This window comes from Carassius gibelio, chromosome A3 (assembly GCF_023724105.1).
Source record: "Carassius gibelio isolate Cgi1373 ecotype wild population from Czech Republic chromosome A3, carGib1.2-hapl.c, whole genome shotgun sequence".
Lineage (NCBI taxonomy): Eukaryota > Metazoa > Chordata > Actinopteri > Cypriniformes > Cyprinidae > Carassius > Carassius gibelio.
In genome coordinates this window covers 14550791-14570807 of record NC_068373.1, presented here as the reverse complement: position 1 = coordinate 14570807, position 20017 = coordinate 14550791, and the positions used below count along the sequence as shown (strand labels likewise).

The window sequence follows — 20017 nt, the reverse complement described above, 5'->3', positions numbered from 1 at the left end:
TTAGGTTTATATTCAGTGAACATATCTGCAATATATTTCAGTCCTAGGTCACTGAGTGATTTATAAACGAGTAAAAGTACTTTAAAATCAATCCTAAATGTAACTGGAAGCCAGTGTAAGGACCTGAGGACTGGTGTGATATGCTCAGATTTTCTGGTTCTAGTCAGAATCCTGGCAGCAGTGTTCTGGATGAGCTGCAGCTGTCTAATGGTCTTTTTGGGAAGGCCGGTGAGGAGCCCATTACAATAGTCCACCCTGCTGGTGATAAAGGCATGAACACGTTTCTCCAAGTCTTGACTGGAAACAAAACATCTAATTCTTGCAATGTTTTTTAAATGATAGCATTAACTTCCCATCAATTTTAACCATTTTTCTGAGCACATTTTACTAAAAATCAAGCTGTACAGAAATCTCCAGCTTATTTCTATGGGACATTTTGAAAAGCAACAGTTAATGTGAGCAACCATAACCAAGTGGGATAAAGCTTAGTGAAGGGTCTCTTGTTTTTTGATTTACACTTCTTTAGCTCTGTACCCTCTACAAAAGCTTTGAGTAACAAAAGTTGCAACCAATTTCCTCTGACCTTTGACCTCTTTCACCTTTGTTAAGAGGTATTGGAGCTGAATTTTGCTTTTGGGGCTCCTGTAATTGTTGTGACATTTGAAGGTTGACTGACTTAACATACTCGCTATACTTAGGATTAAAATATAGATCTGATTGAGACCACACAATATACACGATGAGCTGTTATCCTCATGTTGAATGATTCATTCTCTTTTGACATGTCTAGCCAGTGTCCATTGTGATAAAAGCGTGACAAGAAGCAAAACTTCTCATCCACAGATTTTCCCTTTCGTTTGCTGCATTTTTGTCTGCTAACATGATTGTTTGGCTGCTGCCGTAATTACACATGACACATCTGAGCTATTTTAATGCCCCACACTTTTCTTTTTAAATCATGTTTGCTTGATTTTTCTCCTCTTAAGATGGTCTGAAATGAATTGCATAATATAAACGGTCACATGTTTGGTCTGCTTTTACATAAAACCACTTTAGCCATTTTCGGACGGGACTTAGTTTCGATCCTTATTACCTGACATCTGCGATTTTCGTGTACCAATTCGGAAGGGACTAACATCTTTTTTTCAGTTTATTACAGAGGTGGGAGGGCCTGTTTTGTACATCTGGGCTTTTCAGAGATCACATGCGTGCATTGCGCAGGCTATAGATTGATTACCATTAGTATCAGTTTTACTACAAATAGCATGGTAAAGCTAGTAGCAAAACCACGTTAATGTGTGTTTTTTTTAGTTTAACTATTTTTTTTTTTTTTTGTAGTAAACCCATGTTTAATTTTAATTAAAGGTACATATGTAATTAAAATGTTATGTAATTTAGATCAGAAATGAACGTGAGTAATCTTACTTGATGCTGATATTACAATAGCCGTTTACGTGATCTAGCTCTTGATTTTTTTTATTTTTATTATTATTTCTTTGCTGGGAGTCAAATATATTAACCATGTTTGTGGTAATAGCATCTACTTTAATTCACGTTGGCCAAAACACACAAGGAAACGCACTGTGAAAAAAAAAAAAAGTATATATCACTGGCAGTCACAGACGTTCGCATTTGGACGGGATTCTCAGAGGATCAATGAGTTTGCTGAAAAAAAGTAGGTAATTTGCTCTGGAATTATCACAGAGGTTGTGTGAGAAAAACACAGACATGGCAGATTTCGGACGGGATTAAAATCACCAAGTACGTCTGTGAAACAAACATTTCTCTAACGACCCCCTTTAACACTAGTCCCGTCCGAAGAGGGCTTTTGATTCAGTTTTAAAATTAGAACAGTTTCACCTAATGGGTTTGACCTACGTCATCACTAGCTTGCGTGTTTGTGTGTTTCAGAGGGAAAGGTGCGTCTTGCCACCTTGGAGTTAAGCTGTCTGCTTCTGAAACAAGCTGTACTCTCTGGCTCTCAGTGCATTATAAAGGACATTCATTTGGCCTGTTTGGAGGTAAGGGCCTCAACACAGAACATATCTTACTTCCAAACACTTCACTCTAATATTACATGTGCAGCATTTTATTTATGCCATCACCTGTAATATCTTTGCCAGACTTCCATTTGCCAAATGGGGCTGGTGAAATCTATGAAAAAAAAAAATAAAAAAAATAAAAAAAAATATATATATATATATATATATATATATATATATATAAAAGAAATGAACCAAACAGGAATAAGGTGATGAAATTACGCAAATTATGATCAAATAAATCTTTTTTTTAGAAATTTGTTTAATTGAAAATATAAATGCCTTTTACTTCCATAAATGTGAATAATATTATATTATAATATTATTACAATTTCTTTCATGACATGTAAACATTCTTATATATAGTTGATATCTCATGCTTCAACCATTATGTTTTAATTAATTAATTATTTTATGTATTTATTTATTTTCCTTATTCTAAATAGATGTTGGTGACCCATTAACACAATAGATAGTTAATGGACTATCGCAGAGTTTAAGTCTGTGAACACAATGACATTAAAAACACATCTTTACACAGATTTAAGTCATTCTGAATCATGTTGGTTTTATTCCCAAATACATGAAAGCATGGCATTGTGGTGACTGTATTAGCAATGAATATACATATTGCTTACAGTGGGTATAGAAATAATCACATTTTGTTGCTTTGCAGCCTGAACTGAAAACGGACCATTTCTGTTTTATCCAGCTGTATTTTTCCAGTGCAACTTGTAGCATCCAAGTGAAAGATATTACTCCAACATATCAGAAAAAAAAAAATCAAATAGAATCACTGAGCTGGAAAAAATAATCACCCCCCTCCTAAAAAATGTCTTGTAAACTCAGTCATTTGTAGCTAATCACCTTCTCAATGGCACACACAGCCATTTGATTTTCATCTGTGATCAGCTGTGTTCAGTTTGATCAGCTCAGCAAAAAAAAGAGCTTTCCTGGAGTATTTCAGTCCTTGGCAGTGCAACTGAAGCAAACAATCATCTAATGATGGCAAGACACTGTAAAAAGATTTCCAGGATACAGTTGTGGACAGGCACAAGCGGAAGGTATTTGGTACAACACAGACCCTCTCTGGATCAGGACGTCACTCCAAACTGAATGAAAGATTCAGGAGGAACCTGTCCAGAAAGGAGACCAAGAGACCTACAGCAACTCTGAAGCAGTTTCAGGAATTTATGACAAAGAGTGGTGATTGTGTGCTTGTGACCAGGGATGTTCAGTATATCAGATACATTTTCTTAAAATACATATTATGAATTTTAAAACCTTTGGGGGAAATAATCTAATGTAATTTAAGTAGAAAAAAATTCCACACAGTATGTTGTATTTGTATTTTAATTACATTTTCATATATTTTATGCCCATCTCTGCATACAGTATGACACCAATATCACAAATTCTGCACAAATGTGGCTTGTATGGGAGGGTTGCAAGAAAAAAAACACTCCTCAAGAAATAACACATGCAGTCACGGCTAAACTTTGCCAAAAAGCTCCTTGATTATTCTGAGGCAGATAATAAAATTGAATTATCTCAACAATATGTCTGGTGGAAATCCAATACAGCTTGCCATCCAAATAACAGCATTCTTATGGAAGTGGTAATGTCCTGTTATGTGTTTATCTGCAGCAGGGACTGGAGCACTTGACATGATACAGCAACAATTAATGGGGCAAAATACTGTCAAATTCTTGAAGAAAATTTTTAAATCTGCCAGAAAGTTGTCAATGAGAAGAAGGTTTACCTACCAACAAGACAAAGACCCAAAGCACACAGCAAAACTGAGCACACGGTGGTTAAAGGAGAAAAAGGTGAATGTCCTTGCATGGCCTGATCTAAACCCCAATGAAAATCTGTGGAATGACTTGAAGTCTGCAGTCCACAAACAGTCACCATCAAATGTACCTGAGCTTGAGAGGTTCTGCAAAGAAGAGTGGGCTAAACCTGCAAAGGCTAGATGTGCAACGTTAGTAGAGGCATATCCCAACTGATTAAAGGCTGTAATTAAAGAAAAGGGTGGTTCTGCAAAATACTGACACAAGGTGGTGATCCTTTTTCCAACTCAGTGATTCTGTTTCTCCATTTTATTTTATTTTTTCTGACATGCTGGTGTTACATCTTTCACTTGGATGTTTTAAATTGCACTGACTAAATAGTTTAATAAAAACAAAAAGTGTCCATCTTCATTTCAGGCTGCAAACAAAGCAACAAAATGTGATCATTTGGGGGGGGGGTTCTTTTCTATACCCACTGTGTGTCCTGCTTCGTCACTTATTCAGTTACTACTTCAGTTATTTTCACAATTGAAAAGGATGGCTCTTGACATCAAGTTAAAAACACCGAAGTTGTTCATTGCAGATGAGATTATTCAAACCTGATTGCAACATATTTCTCAAAAATCTGTTTCTTAACGCATGCATGCACACTTAGGTTTTTCCTAGTAATTCTTCTCCTACATTGGGTAATGGTTCTATTCATTCTTATTTTGAAACTAGACAGGCACTTAGGAAATAAGACATTTTACTTGTTTACATTGTGCAACTCGATCATACCATTGCTATGATGATGTTTCCTTTTTTTTAGGGTGCCCGAGAAGAGAGTCTTCACCTTCTGAGGCAGTTTTATAAGGCAAGATGGTCTTTTATTTTGTATCGGATCTAATAAAAGTCACCAGTTCGTTCAGGTGCTTAGTGGAAGTTCAGGAAGCTCAACGCAACAGACCTACAAACTAATAATTCTCATAATTATCACCTAGTCATTCCACTTGTGTTCGATTTCCTTTAATGTCTGAGGAAGAATTAGGCTTAGACAGCTTATCTTAAAGACTTTGCAGTTTTGATATTTGGGAAAATCCCAACAGCTTCCTGTTGAAACTTGTTAGTGCTCATTGTGGTTTATTCACATTGGGACACTTATGGGAAAGCAAACTACAATTAAACAAGACTAGATCACACTGATTCCTGCACAATAACTGCACTAGTGGATTTTGGCCTCTCTGTTATTTGTCTCAACATTGAAGGACGTGTTTTCCAGCTTTTATTGCAGCCTATAGCAGTTATTTTCCCCAAAGTCATTTTCTTTCATGAAATTTGAGTGCTCTGCTATGACTCCGTTTAATGGATGTGGGAACAGCAGCCAGTTTTGCTTTCACAATTCAAAGGAAGAAATTTTTCAGAATGCGTTATGCAGTCTTTGCATTCCGATGGATATTATCCAAATCCTCTGTTATTGCAAGTGAGGAATGTATGTAAATAATCACAGTACTGAATGTTCTGCTCTGGGATAATGGAGGGCCCAAGGTTTGGTATCTCATCTGCATCTCGTGTGTGTGTGTGTGTGTGTGTGTGTGTTCATAATGGATCAGTGTGTCCCAGCTCTTCCAAGAATCTGGGCAGACACGTGAAGCAGCAGTCACGGGTTTGGACACACCTACTGTTCCTTTATCATTCCTGTTGTCTACACTATAGAATAATGGTGAAGTCAAAACTATGAAATAACAGAAGTGAAAGCATGGGAATTATGCAGTGGCCAAAAATGACTTGTACTTTATAAGTGAAAGAGTCAGACTGTTCTGAATAATTTAACTCATGCTCAATTTCTCTTTTAATTCTCTATATTACTTTTATATTACTTTTCTCACCATGTCCCTCCCTTCATTCTTCCCATGGGGATTTTCATGGAAATGAGTGTTCAGAGTGATTCATGTTAACAGTTGATCTCTCTACACTACTGGCGTCAGATGGTAACACATATCAAATAACTTATTAATAATAATAAATTATTAAAAATGTGATATAGTATAGTAGACATTCTAGAATAAGTTGAATTGTTTAAGGAAAATGGTTATAGTTGCTTAAGAGTTTCATTAATTTTTTTTAGCTTAAAGTATTGTTTACCTTTCTCTGAGGGATTGTGGGATGTAGTTTATGTAGACTTTATATATATATATATATATATATATATATATATATATATATATATACATATACATATACATATACATACACACACACACACACACATATGGACCACATATATTATTAGCAATAGCCCAAAAATATAGATTGGGTCAAAAATATAGATTTTTCTTTATCCAAAAATCGTTCTAATGTAAATATATTAAAACGTAATTTTTGATTGGTAATATGCATTGCTAAGAACTTCATTTGGACAACTTCAAAGGCGATTTTCTCCAGTATTTAGATTTTTTCACACCCTCAGATTTCAGATTTTCAAATAGTTGTATCTCAGCCAAATATTGTCCGATCCTAATAAACCAAACAAAAAAGCTTATTTATTCAGATGTATAAATCTAAATTTTGAAAAATTGACACTTAAGACTGCTTTTGTGGTCACATATGTCTTAATATTGTTAATGTTGAAAACAGTTCAACTGCTTAATACGTTTGGTTGAATTTATTATTTTGTTTTTCAGGATTCATTGATGAATTGACAATTCTAAATTGAAATAAACTTTATATATTTATATATATATATATATATATATATATAACCAAATCTTACTGACTCCAACAACCTTTTCAACAGTAGTGCATCATGTATCATGTTTTCTTTTATGGTAATTCTTTCCTTGTAATGTACCTCTTTCAACAGGGGGAGGAGATTTTCCTGGACATGTTTGAGGATGAGTACAGGAGCATGATGGTAAGCTTCCTTACAAAACACATGAAAGTTATCTTTTTTGCAACCTTACTCTTACTGTGTCATAATGATGATACAGCAACACATCTTTCTGAGGTGAGAGGAAATCTGTTCTCTTTCAGACATTTTCTGGATTAGGAGTGGCTAGTGCAGCCTACGTTTATACTACTTTCTCTTACAAAACATTATTTCCTTGGAGTATAGTTTTTTCTAAATAACTATTTTAGCTAAAATGATCATGTTTACTCATCCTCCTTTCATCCTTCCATGGAACACTCATTTTTGACTCTATATTCAAAGTCTTTAGAAGTAATAAACATTTTGGAAAACAGACCACATAGAGGATAAAATAGAATGGAATATAATCCATATAGTCCGCTTTAATTATTTTTTTACATGTTGCTGGTCTTTTAGCTTATATTGAAAGTAGTGGCAAAGATATTCTTCCAAAATTTATTTTTAGTGTTTCACCGAAAAAAAAGAAAGCCATTTGAGTTTAGAATGAAATGAAAATTAGTAAACGATTCATAGCTGTTGGATTTCAAATGTTGTGAAACATAACTGTCAAGTTCACACTGAACCAATAAATTCCAAGAGGGTTTGTGTTTGTTGGACCAGGGTCAACAAGCCCATTGAGTGATTCATATTTTTTGTTTCTTTGTTTATGTGTGCTGTGTGTATAGAGTAAGCCGCTGAATGTGGAGTATCTTATGATGGATGCATCCATTTTACTTCCTCCTACTGGCACCCCCCTTACCGGCATTGACTTTGTGAAGCGATTGCCCTGTGGAGATGTCGAGAGAACACGCAGGGTCAGTGATGAACGTACACTTATGCTAAAAGAATTCGATTGTTGGGTATTTTGGCCTTTTGTCAAATATTTTGTCTTTTTTTTTGTGAAACGTCTACCCTGAACCTTTTCCTTTGGCCAGTGTGTGCACTCTTCGTTTTCTGGGAAACCGTCCAAAGCTTTTTAGAAATGGATTTCATGTGCTTCAGATATATAACAATGCATGGCGTTCTGCTTTATCTATAATACGGAGTATCAACTTAATTTGGTCTGAATGAAAAGCATCTGATTTTGAATACTCATGTGCTTATTTGGAGATGCAGCTGTGCACATGAATGGTCAAATGCACGTCTTGGTTAAATTCGAACACATTTATTCACTTGGTTTTGTGCGCAGAGCCGATTCTCAGTATAACTTCAACAGCATTGAATCAGTACTATTAGATATATTTCAAATTCAATCAATCATTCAGACAAGACTGTAGCAGCAATTTAAATAGTTTTTTTTTAATTATCATTTAACATGTACATAGAAAAGTTTATTTAACTTTCTACATTTGATAGTTTTGAAAGTGGTTCCAAGAGTTGTTAAATTTACAGTTGTCAGTACTAAAACTGATCTCAGGAAAACTCTTGATAATGTCAAAGATGAACTTAAAATCTTCATCAGACTAATGTGTTCCCTCTTTTAAGACACTCTGTTACATTGATATAATATTTTTATATTTGATATACATTTAGAATGTTTTAAAGTATATTTTAGAAGGACTTTTAGCACATGTAGGACATCAATTCCAGGAAGATTCAAATCATTTGATGCTGCATGTTTATGATTAGTTTCTTTAATTGTGTGTTTGTGTGTGTGTGTGTGTGTGTGTGTGTGTGTGTGTGTGTGTGTGTTTTTCCCTGCAGGCTATACGCATGTTCTTCATGCTGCGCTCGCTGTCCCTACAGCTGCAGGGAGAACCAGAAACTCAACTACCTCTCACCCGACCGGAGGATCTCATCAAGACTGATGATGTGCTTGACCTCAGTAAGGCCTTTAGAGACGCATGAAGCCGATGCTCAATGAGTTGTTTTTGCAAATTGAACATTTTGATATTGACATTTTTCCTTAAATGTTATATATATTTTTATTTGTAATAATACCTGGGAATTATAAAGCTGTAATGAAACTTGATTTTGTTTTTGGGATATACAAAAATAGTTTACCTTATTGCAGCACCTCTCTTCCCAGTCCGTCTCAAACATGCTGCTTTAGTCCCTGCTTCGATGAAACCCCTCCTTTCCAAAATCCCAAATGTGCTTTGATTGGTTGGCTGGCCCATTGCTTTGTGATTGGCTAAGAGTGTGTTCCGGAAAAGTCACTCCCCTTGTTTGTTATTTTACAGTCTCTGGTTTAGCTCAACCAGGCCATTTTTGCATATTCCGTTATTTAAATGAGTAACATTGAGACTTCACAATATCTAGAAGAAGCACACTGTAGTCCGAATGAGCCGTTTGTTGTAGTGCTCAAAGAGCACACCTCTCTTTGGAGTGGACTTTGAGCTGTGTGACCTTTTTATGTTTAAACAACAACATTTTACTTTAACTAAAGTTGAAAAAGTGTAAAAGCAGAGAAGGACCACTTTAAAATACATGTACTTGACCAATAAATGTAAGATTCAGTGACCTGGTGTCATCCAGCGTGGCCCAGTAATGTTGTTGTTGAGTCCTGGTTTTCTTAGCATTTATGCTCTCTCAGATCTGCTTAACAACACTTGTTTTTAGGATTTTATAGCTGAAATCTTATGAATCCTGCCTCACTCAACATCCTGCCTTATCATCAAAAACGTCACCACTCAGTTTCATGTGAATCTTGCGATAACTTGATAACAAACGTCCACAGCTGAGTGATTCACATAAACTGAATTGTGTGCTAGTTCTTGTTTCTGTGGTATCAGATAAAGTGCAGTTAGATAAAGATGAAACTTCAGCACTTCGGCTGAGTTTTAATAGAAAAAGAACGTGGAATCGATATCTTTCTCATGAACTGCGGCCATCTCCTTGGTTTTGAGTTCCATGTTAAGACCTTGCGCGCTCTATCTCACACACAGTCGCAAAGTGTTTACCACACATGATGAAATCGCTCTCTCGTCGCCTGTGCAGCTCTTTCATGCAATCTGTGGGTTTGCACTGTTAACCGATTTTCAGCCCTGATGTGTTGCATGGAGGCTCTTGGTCTCAGCACCTCCATCTCACTTCTTCTGCCCAGGTGTCTTGGTTAACTCAGGCCCTCTCACTTTGACAGGTAAGAGGGGGTTGTGTAAAAAAAAAAGTGGACTGACTCAGACCTTCCGCTGTCACAGAGGCCTTTGCAAGAGCTGGTGCAGCTGTTGTGGGCAGCAGCCTTGAGCTCTTCCAGTATATCTAACGTCTAACAGTAAGGCTGCTTGAGAAGCACCTACAGCCTCGGTCAGAGAGTGGGCAGAACGAGCTCTGGAAGTGTGAGCAGGTGGGAGGAAGCTCAGATTTTGCTGCCAAAATCAACCCACTGCAGCTTTTAGTGTCTTACAGCCGTTTGTGCATTTAAGGGTTAATGCACAAAAACTGACATCTGTTAACACTCTGGGTTTGAACTGGTTTCATGTGTGAAGAGCAATATTAGGTCATGGAATTGATGATTTAAGTCTGCCATTAAACGTGGTTTTCCAAGATTACATTATACATATGGCAGGGTCCAAATTTCTAAGATTACAATCAAAATCTGGGATTTCAGAATGTAATTTAAACCTGGAATGATTAAAGTTCTTTGTTTTGATGATGTCAGAATCCTAAAAAGTTGATTCCTAATAAATCTGATGAATTGTCCAGACGAATTTCTGGAACATTTGTTCATTGAGAACGTTTCAAAAACCTTAAAATTAATAATTTAACTGAATAATTCGGCTGAATTTGTGAACCATTTCTGTGTTTTGCACATTTCTGTATCCAAAAAAGGACCAATTTGATTCTGAACAAGTCCAGTGAATCATTCAGAGAAATCTGCGAACCATTTATTTCTTTTGAACTTTTCTAAATCCTAAAACTGTTATGACATAAAATTAATTCATGCTGGATAACATGTTCAGACTACTGTCCATAAAGCAAAATGGGGACAAACTAAGTAATACAAATAATTGTTTAAAATAAAAATTATTTTCTTAATTTAACTTTTAACCCAAATTATTGTGCTCAAAATATAATGATTAATTAAAATATATATATAATAAAAATACAAAATGTATAATTTTCTCTAAAGGTTTCAGACTTTTGGACCCCGCTCTATCTCTGCAAAGCATTTTACTACATAAAATAATCTCCGATTTTCCTATCTGGAAAATCTTTTGCACATCCCCCAGCTTCACAGTAACTGCAGTTCACAACTGGTTCATCTTGCACCATCATGATTTATGAAAACATCAGCCTTTTTATGTCCTTTTTAATCTGAATCCTAGAATGGCTCATCAGTGAGTGGATGGAACAAGCACCTTGCTCTTAAATGACGAGAGAGACGGTCAGATAGACAGACAGATCGACCTGAGAAACTGATGTGCCACCACTGTTCTGTGTTATTTTTAGACGTGCAGGAAATGATGCATGCACACAACACAGTAGACGCATCACAGTGCATTGTGTGAACTTACATGAATTCTTGCTAAATATTTTCCACTCTTTGCTGTTTTTTTTTTTTTTTTTTTTTTTTTAAGATCACAAACTGAAAGAGCTGCAACTACATGTTCAAATGCGTTTTGTGCCCTTCTTGTTTCCTTTTTTGCATGCATATACATAAGTATTATTACACATGACATGTGATCACTTTCTATAGAAGTTTCTCACCTTAAACACTTAAGTCATATGGAACTTTTGGATGTAACACCCCACCCCCACTTTGGTTGAGAACTTAAATCTTTTCTATTAATTAGGGTTTGTTAAAATAGACAAGCATATTACTTTTTCTCTTGAAATTGCACAGGATGTAAGTGTGTATATTGATTTAGTTGGTGGTGTCTATGAGGTCTGATTTAATTACACTTAGCCAGGGTTATAGTGAGCAAACTGTCCTGCTGCATCACCCATTGTCCTGTTATTCTTTAGTTAACTCTTGCTTCAGGATTGATTCGCATGGTCATGGAAGGTTTGGTTACAAACATTCTTCAAAACATCTCTTGTATTCAACAGAAAAAAAGAAATTTGTAATATAACCACATAACTGTGGTTCCTTTATGCCCCGCCTCTCTCAAGCGAGTAGTTTTCTACAAAGTCCCTCCTTCTGACAAGCACAGTCTGCTCTGATTGGCCCAGCTGACCCAGTGCATTGTGATTGGCCGAACACCACAAGCACGCATCAGAAACGTAACGCCTCTTTCCATAATCGCGAGCTTCAGCTTTCAACATAAATGTAAAGACAGTACATAATGTTCTTAGTTTTACCATCAGTTCAAGCCCAAAAGGGGAACAGAGTGGCGTGACACAGTGATGATGCTCATATGTATTTTCAGCACGCAAGCCGCAATTAAGAAAGCTGACCTCACTGATGTGAACCTGTGTGACTCTCTCTCTCTCTCTCTCACACCCACACTGCATTTGAACAGTCAATAGCAAATACTTAAAACTATTAAGAAAACATAGTTACAGTAGCTCATTCTGAAAAAGCGCCAGATTGTCATAGCAAAGTAACTGTAGCTCTGTAACTCTGCAGATCTTATACATGCACACATAGCTACATAACACGCTAAAGAAAAGGAAAAATAGAAATCGCATCATATGCCCCCTTTAAACTATCACCATCAAGAATGTTAATTACTTAACCTTAACCAAAATCTGCAGTATGTAGTAGACATCCCAGAACATTTTTATTTATGTTCGCTTTAATTTTGTTGGCCAGACATTGCTTTGTGGTACTGATTACTAAACAAGTTCCTTAGAGAAGATCCCTTTTAATAAACTGATCGAACTTGTTCACAGTTATGAATGATTCATTTTGTTCGTTCGAAGGATTTTTAAATAAGTCACCCAGCTTCCACATAAACACTGACATTTATAGACCCTGAACTGCGTGCTTTTTTTTCTGTTTCCTTTTTTTAAAATTCAACTTCACCATGAATCAGCCAACATTACCGCATGTAACCACCCATGAAGTGCATCCTGATTGCCCTTAGGATACAAGATTCCACAGAGCTGGTGTGCATCAGGGTATTTGTGGCTTTAAAAAAGGAGAACCACTCTGCTCAGCTGGCTGCTTAACGAGTCAGACAGCGACTACATAGAAGTGTGTATTCCTTTGTATTAGACCAGATCATTTCCCCAGAGGCGACACAATTCTCTGTCACCACGGTTAGCTGTTAAAAGGAAGTTAAAAGGAAGAGCAGTGCTCACATTTCTAGTTCTGAAGTAATTCCTCAAACCATCAGTGTGACTTCTAAGGAAATTCAGAGCAAAGAGAGAAACTGGTACAAGTCATAGTACCTCAGCTGTGACAATGCTGTTTCTGTTATTAGTTGTTTAGTGGGTCTACCTGAAACCAACTTCAGATGTTCATGACCTACCTCTCTTACCATCCCCTCCCCTTCTTCCCCCACCCCCTTCTCCACCCACCGGAGTAGCTGCGCTGAACTGTGTAGTGCATGACTCACTGGAGTGTTTTTGAAAACTCCCGCATGTCTGAGTACAATCTGATTTCATGCCAGGTTTACACTCACTCAGTTACTGACACTTTAATGTGATTGAATTCACCCTGCGCTGACATTTTCTTAACCCTTTATTATAGCAGTGCATGACTATATTTAGTTGTGCAAGTCCTACTAGTTCTTTGGAAACAGATTAGGTGGTTGATTTGAAATTTTAATGCTACATTTCCTGTAGCATGTGATCACAGGCTACTGATGCAGTGTTGCAGTGGTCCTGTGGCTCAGTGGAAGAGCATTGCGTTAGCAGTGCAAAAGGTTGTGGGTTCAATTCCCAGAGAACACGCATACTGGTAAAAAAAAAAAAATGTATCTCCTGAATGCACTGTAAGTCCCTTTGGATAAAAGCATCTGCTAAATGTAAATGAAATGCAGTATTGTGTTAGGGGCAGATCTGAACTTGTATATTTGAATACATTTCATGTGGGCTTGTTTTGAATGTGGTTACACAGTGTTCCCATTCATAGTCTGAACTTTGACATTTATGGCTTGTTTTTTACTGATTTGTGTAAATTTGTTAAAGGACCCTTGGAATTAACTATCAATGATTATACCTTCTTCTTCTCTTATAGATAACAGTGATCTTATTGCTTGCATGGTGGTGAGTAAAGATGGGGTTCAAGCTCAGCGTTTCCTGGCTGTGGATGTGTACCAGATGAGTCTTGTGGAACCAGATTCAAAACGTCTTGGCTGGGGTGTTGTCAAGTTTGCTGGCCTTTTACAGGTCTGCTCTATTTCTGCTCCTACACTGCAAACATGACGCTCAAAAACAAAAAAGTACACTATGGCCACATTCTTGTCAGGACTGTGAAGTTCAGCTCAGAAGTGAAGTCCTCTGTCAGGTTTTCAAGTTATTGCATGTAACTAAGGAAGGGGTTTCTCTCAAAAACCAATTAATGTATATTGCTTGGTAACCCTGTGTGAGCATCCTGGCAGCTTAAGGTTCATTTATCTTAAGTGATTCAGCAATTCAACATTATGACATTAGGTACAGCTATTTGATGGCAGAAATCATTATTTGCGTGAGGAATGTTTTCTCAGAAGACATTTCCCAAAAGACACTGGGAGGGTTATAGAAAACCCCAAAGAAAAACAAATTCTTATAGTGATAGTTCAACCAAAATTTATAATACCCTAGAATTTACTCAATCCATTCTAGGTGTATATGACTTTCTTCTTTCAGACGAATACAATCAAAGTTATATAAAAAAAATGGTTTCTTCTTTCAGACGAATACAATCAAAGTTAAATAAAAAAAAAAAAAATCCTGGCTCTCTCAAGCTTTATAATGGCAATAAATTGGTATTGAAGTTCTATAGAAGTCCTATAAACTTCTTCCATCCATCATAAAAAGTGCTCCACACGGATCCTGGGGGATAATAAAGGCCTTTTGAAGCTAATCGATGCATTTTTCTTAGTAAAGTATCCATATTTATACCTTTTATAAACTGTAATCTTTAGCTTCCACTAACTTCCACTTCCTCTAAGGCCTTTATTAACCCCTCTGAGCTGTGTATATTATAGGATGGACAGATGCACTTTAACTCAACAGCCTTTCACTACCATTATAAAGCTTGGAAGAGCCAGGCCATTTTTTAAATAACTCTGATTGTATTTGTCTGAAAAAAAAAAAAGAAGTCAGATACACCTAGGATGGCTTAAATAATGTGGTAGTTTTCCTTTTTGGGTGAACTATCCCTTGAAAAAAAATGAATGAATCCTACAAAACAAACAAGTGAATAAACTAATTATTTGAAAATAATTGTTGCACTTTAAATGTTCTGATTTTAATCCAATGCATATGTTCACAGGACATGCAGGTTTCAGGAGTAGAAGATGACAGCAGGGCTCTGAACATCATCATACACAAGCCCACGTCTAACCCTCACGCCAAGCCTGTGCCCATCCTGCAGGCCAACTTCATTTTTGCGGATCATATTCGCTCCATCATCGCCAAACAGCGACTAGCCAAGGGCCGCATCCAGGCTAGACGCATGAAAATGCAGCGGATAGCAGGTCAGGTCTTGGCTGCTTACCAGATGTAAATTGCTTTAAATCCAAAGCCATAAACTCTTTACAGCAACAGTGTCATCTGTTTATAAATTATACTTCCTCAGACTTCCCAGCTTTTGTGCCACATTGTGGAGAGGGGGTTGAATGTGGACTTTAGTTATACTTTAACTGGCCATAATATAATTTCAGAGTAATGGATGCCAGGTGCAATAAATGTAATTGTACTGATTCCCCAAAACATGGAATTTCCCTTTAGCGTCCCTCTTTAGTTTGTGTAACTGGAGAAAAATAAATTCACATTTCCATTACACATTTTTTGGCTCATGTTATCTTTCTTTTCCTTTCTTTCCATAAACGTACATTGTGCAGCTCTATTGGACCTTCCTGTTCAGCGTTCCACAGAGGTGCTGGGCTTCAGCCAACCATCTGCTTCGTCTCTGCCTTTTCGCTTCTATGACCAGTCCAGACGTGGCCCGGCCTTCGCCTCTGTAGATAAAGTTCCAGGTAAATGTATGAACCATTAAGGAGGAAATCTCAGAGGATTAAGGGGACAGCTGTTATCCACAGTTACATACGTTCATTTTTATTTTGCATGTGTATATATTTTTTAATGCTTTTAGATTTTTTTAATTAATGCTCCTCAAGTTTGCATTGAATTGATTAAATAACAGCAGTCAATGACAGTAAAAGTCATTGTTACGAAAGGTTTCTGTCAAATTAATGTTGTTCTTTTGAAGTTTCTAGAGAATTATGAAACAAAAAAAAAATTTCCACAAAAATATGAAGTACCACAACTATTTTCAGCATTGATAAAGATAGAAAATGTTTCTTGAGCAGTAAATTAATATATTCGTTTTTAAGGAGCATGTGGCACTGAAGCCCAATGGCTGTTGAAAATTTAGCTTTGCATGACATGAATAAATTACATTTTAAAATCTATTAAAATAAAAAAAAAAACATTTATTTATTTATATGGTAATATTTAATAGGATTAACATTTTACTGTCTTTTTGATAAAATAAATGCAAACTTTATTAGCATAAGAGATAAAAAAAAAAATGAATAAAGTCTTAAAAACCCCAAACTTTTTAATAGTAGTTTATTTTATAATTAAATTTATTTTGTAACTCTAATAAATACATCATTAAAAAACTAACTTTTTAACTAACTTTTTTAAGTGAATGGAAAATAAATGTCTCTGTCTGTCTTTGGTTGCTGCATAAAGTCTTTAGGATGATTTGGTGGTAGATGAGATCTGTTGAGATCTTTGAATTTAAAATTTCTATTTTACGTGTTTTAAGTGTTCACAAAATTTGAGGTTCCTGTTTCTGTTACAGTATAAGATATATTTAATATATGTTTTGAAATATTGCCTCTTTTGCATTTTTTATTTCCAAAAGGGACTTGCTTACTCAGTTTTCTCTGTGGAGAATTTCACAAAAATTTGAATAATTCTAAACCATTGCACATCCAAATTTAGTTTTCCCCAGAATTTATCTTGTGTTTTTCTAAGTTATGTTCTGTTTTTTTGTAAAAGGTTTCTAGGTAACGCTTCCTCTCTGCCAGCTGTGTTTCTGAGCAGTCATGGTATTCAACCATTGTGTAGACTTTTGGTTCCAGACCAGTAATTCACACAGTAATGTGACTTAATCTGTATTTAAGTGTGAGATATATATATATATATATATATATATATATATATATATATATATATATATATATATACATACATACATACATACATACATACAAAAATAAATATACACACACACACAGTATATATTATTTTCTATACCCACTATATATAAAGTTCTGTCATGAAACTCTAGATGGTGCAGGCCGATATGTTCTATACATTGATCTGTATATAATTGGATCGCTCATCGCGTTCTAAACTGCCAACAGGTTTGATCCACCATCTCACTATTCCCTACCGGCAGAGAGCTCTATTGAGTCACAGGCAAACCACTGACTTAAGATCACACGATTTGACGCAAATCAGTCAACGGGATTCATTTTTATGTCATATGTAAATAAATATTTACTTTGGATGTTATCTGCAGTGTTTATGGTCTTTTTGGGCAGGATAAGCGATATAATGTGACATAATTGCCGACACTGGTAACTGATCCAACACAAATTATAGCCTATTTCTTTATGTACGTAATTATTCAAGAATTATTAAACATAAACATATTAAATTAAATTAAATGTAAAAATTTAATTTATGCATTTAGCAGACGCTTTTATCCAAAGCGACTTACAGTGCATTCAGGCTATCGATTTTTCATGTGTTCCCAGGGAATCGAAACCCCAACCTTGTGCTCGATAAGGCTATGCTCTACCAACTGAGCTAAAGGAGCACTATTAGTATCAGAAACTGATTTGAATATACAATGATTGATACCATAGCCTCTGTTAGCATAACTTACCATCTTGAAATAAAGTTTAATTTACGTATGTACTCAATTATTTTTCTGAATAAGTTAGGAGTTAAAATGTTTAATGTCCTGATTGAGCAACATAATTTCAGACTCTCCCAGGTAGCGCAGATATGTTTACTAGCATTACCGTTTCCATGTAAAAAAACAAATTAATCGTTACCTGCTTCAAAATGACTGCTGTTAACAAAATCATTGTTTAAACATTTGCAGTTAGCATCTACTGTACAAATAAAACCGCTATAACAAAATTATATTAACAATGAATAACTGTACAAGGTGAATAAAGGTACACGTGTATACAAAGTATAAATCTTCCTTTAGATTTCAGGATGAGCACTTTGTCATTTGTCCATATGATGTTTATCATGTTTATGATGTTCGCTACTGTAAAGAGTAGATTTTTAATAAGCAGGGGAAATTTCGACATTAAAAAAAAAACGTTTACATGCCCAGGGTGTTTGCATTGTAAGAATGGACAGAGATGGTTCAGATTAAAAAAGCTGACTTGATAGGTTATGTTTTCTCATTAAATTCCCATGATTCCCTTTTAATTCAATGGAAGGTATGGGAATACTTGGGAAAACCAGTATGGCGGCACGTCTGCTTCACTTTCATGACGTCTTGAGCGATCCAGTTCTCTATTATAGATGAGAAGATCTGTATTACTATTGGAGAAAGCATAACAGTCAACTTTGATCATGTGTGCCTTAATAACCAATTACATTACAGCCTTGAAGTCATCGAATTTCAGTCAGAGTTGTGCAACAGTCAATCGCCATTTACGGATACCATAGGAATGAATGAGTAGTGGCATAAGCTGAATCACACCTGGCACAAAAAGTCACCGACTTCATTGACATAAAAAAAGCCTCTCGTCTCCTTTCACACGTACTGCCAAAGCGGAACCATATAACATTAGCAGTTACGTTTTTTTGTTTTTTTTTGGCTAAGTGTTGCAGGCTTGCCTTCTAGTGGCTTTGGTGCAGCGCACTCTCGAATTCCTCCACCTTCCCCAGCTCCACCTGTATAGATCTGCTTCAGGGTGATTTCATGTATATTTATGGGGAGGTTGTCTCATATATTTTATATGTGCATATGTTTTTTTACTTGCTCTGCAGCAGCAGCATCATAGCAGATCTGTTCCACTGAGAAAAAACACATTAACAATTCCATGTTTATTACAATGCTAAACTCTCCAAAAATTGTCAAGCCACACAAAAAATATATATATACATATACATATAATGTTTTGTATATATTTAGTTTTTTTTTTTTTATGTATCTATGTCTATTTACATGTTTAAATTAAAATTAATTTAACGTGCTATAATGAGTTTGCACTGAACAGTCCAGTTACATTTTCCAAATTTTGGGTGGCAGTTGAGAGAGTAGAGATGCCGTGACAACAAACAACATTTATGTTCCTCAGACAACAAAGAGGACCTCTTGGGCAACCACTGACTCTTGTCTCTGTCTGTTTCTCAATATAAGTTCTTGTCTGTACTTGTGAAACGTCATCAGACGTTGCCCAAGTACTGTTCAAATTCAAAGTTCACATCTAGCCGAGTACAGTTCAAATCCCCGGATGTGTTCTTTCGCCACCTTTTTTATTGAGGATGGATCAAGAGGTTACTTGTGAGAACTTGAGGGAGCAGGTATCCCACAATGCATTTCGCACCAACAAGCGAGCGTTAATGTACTTTTAATAGTTTTTCAGGCAAGAATGTAGTTGTTTAAGACCCAAATTTGCAGTTTATTTATAAAGATAGCACCTATTTGAAAATCTGTTTTACCGATTTTGGAGATGTGAGCTCCAGACTTTCACTAGGCGCTCAGTGCTCATGTATCCCACTGAGAGCAGCCTTACCTTGGCTAGTCATTCTGACATTTGCCGCTGACTGTGATATCTCTATAGTGGTTAAACGAGATATTATTAGTTTTGGGTAAATCTAACAGGCAATCTTTGGTCTCATCGAGAATCTATAATTTGTTCCTTGATATCATATTTCATGTAAATATACAGTGAGGAGTAGCCAAGGCGAGCTGATTGACATTATCAAGTAGACTGCTGTTCCATTTGGAGGATTACCGGACGTCCATCCTTCCATCCTTGCCAAGTCCGAACTACCAAGGACACAAGTCTGAACTTTGCCTACTTGGTATTAAGAAACAGCCTCTCTCTTTCATTACTGGTAAGGGAATACTACCAAAGTCCCTTTAAGACAAGTCATTTCACTCGGCGGCCATCTTTGAAATGCCTCTCAGGCATGCAAGTGCAGCCATGAATGGGGAAACATCAAATTCTCTAAAAATGTTCACCAAGCTTACAATTAAATTTCAGGTT

General features: G+C 36.1%; 1 protein-coding gene across 3 annotated transcripts in view; it reads left to right on the top strand.

Annotated features, from left to right (window-relative positions):
• Nucleotides 1–20017, top strand: part of LOC127948552 (protein CLEC16A) — a 56793-nt gene that overhangs the window by 29513 nt on the left and 7263 nt on the right. For all 3 annotated transcript variants that reach the window (XM_052545037.1, XM_052545029.1, XM_052545046.1), the window contains 8 exons: nt 1912–2021; nt 4644–4688; nt 6675–6725; nt 7406–7534; nt 8424–8544; nt 13789–13940; nt 15028–15232; nt 15599–15733. In XM_052545037.1, coding sequence (XP_052400997.1) covers nt 1912–2021; nt 4644–4688; nt 6675–6725; nt 7406–7534; nt 8424–8544; nt 13789–13940; nt 15028–15232; nt 15599–15733 — 948 coding nt within the window. The remainder of the gene's footprint in view (nt 1–1911; nt 2022–4643; nt 4689–6674; nt 6726–7405; nt 7535–8423; nt 8545–13788; nt 13941–15027; nt 15233–15598; nt 15734–20017) is intronic.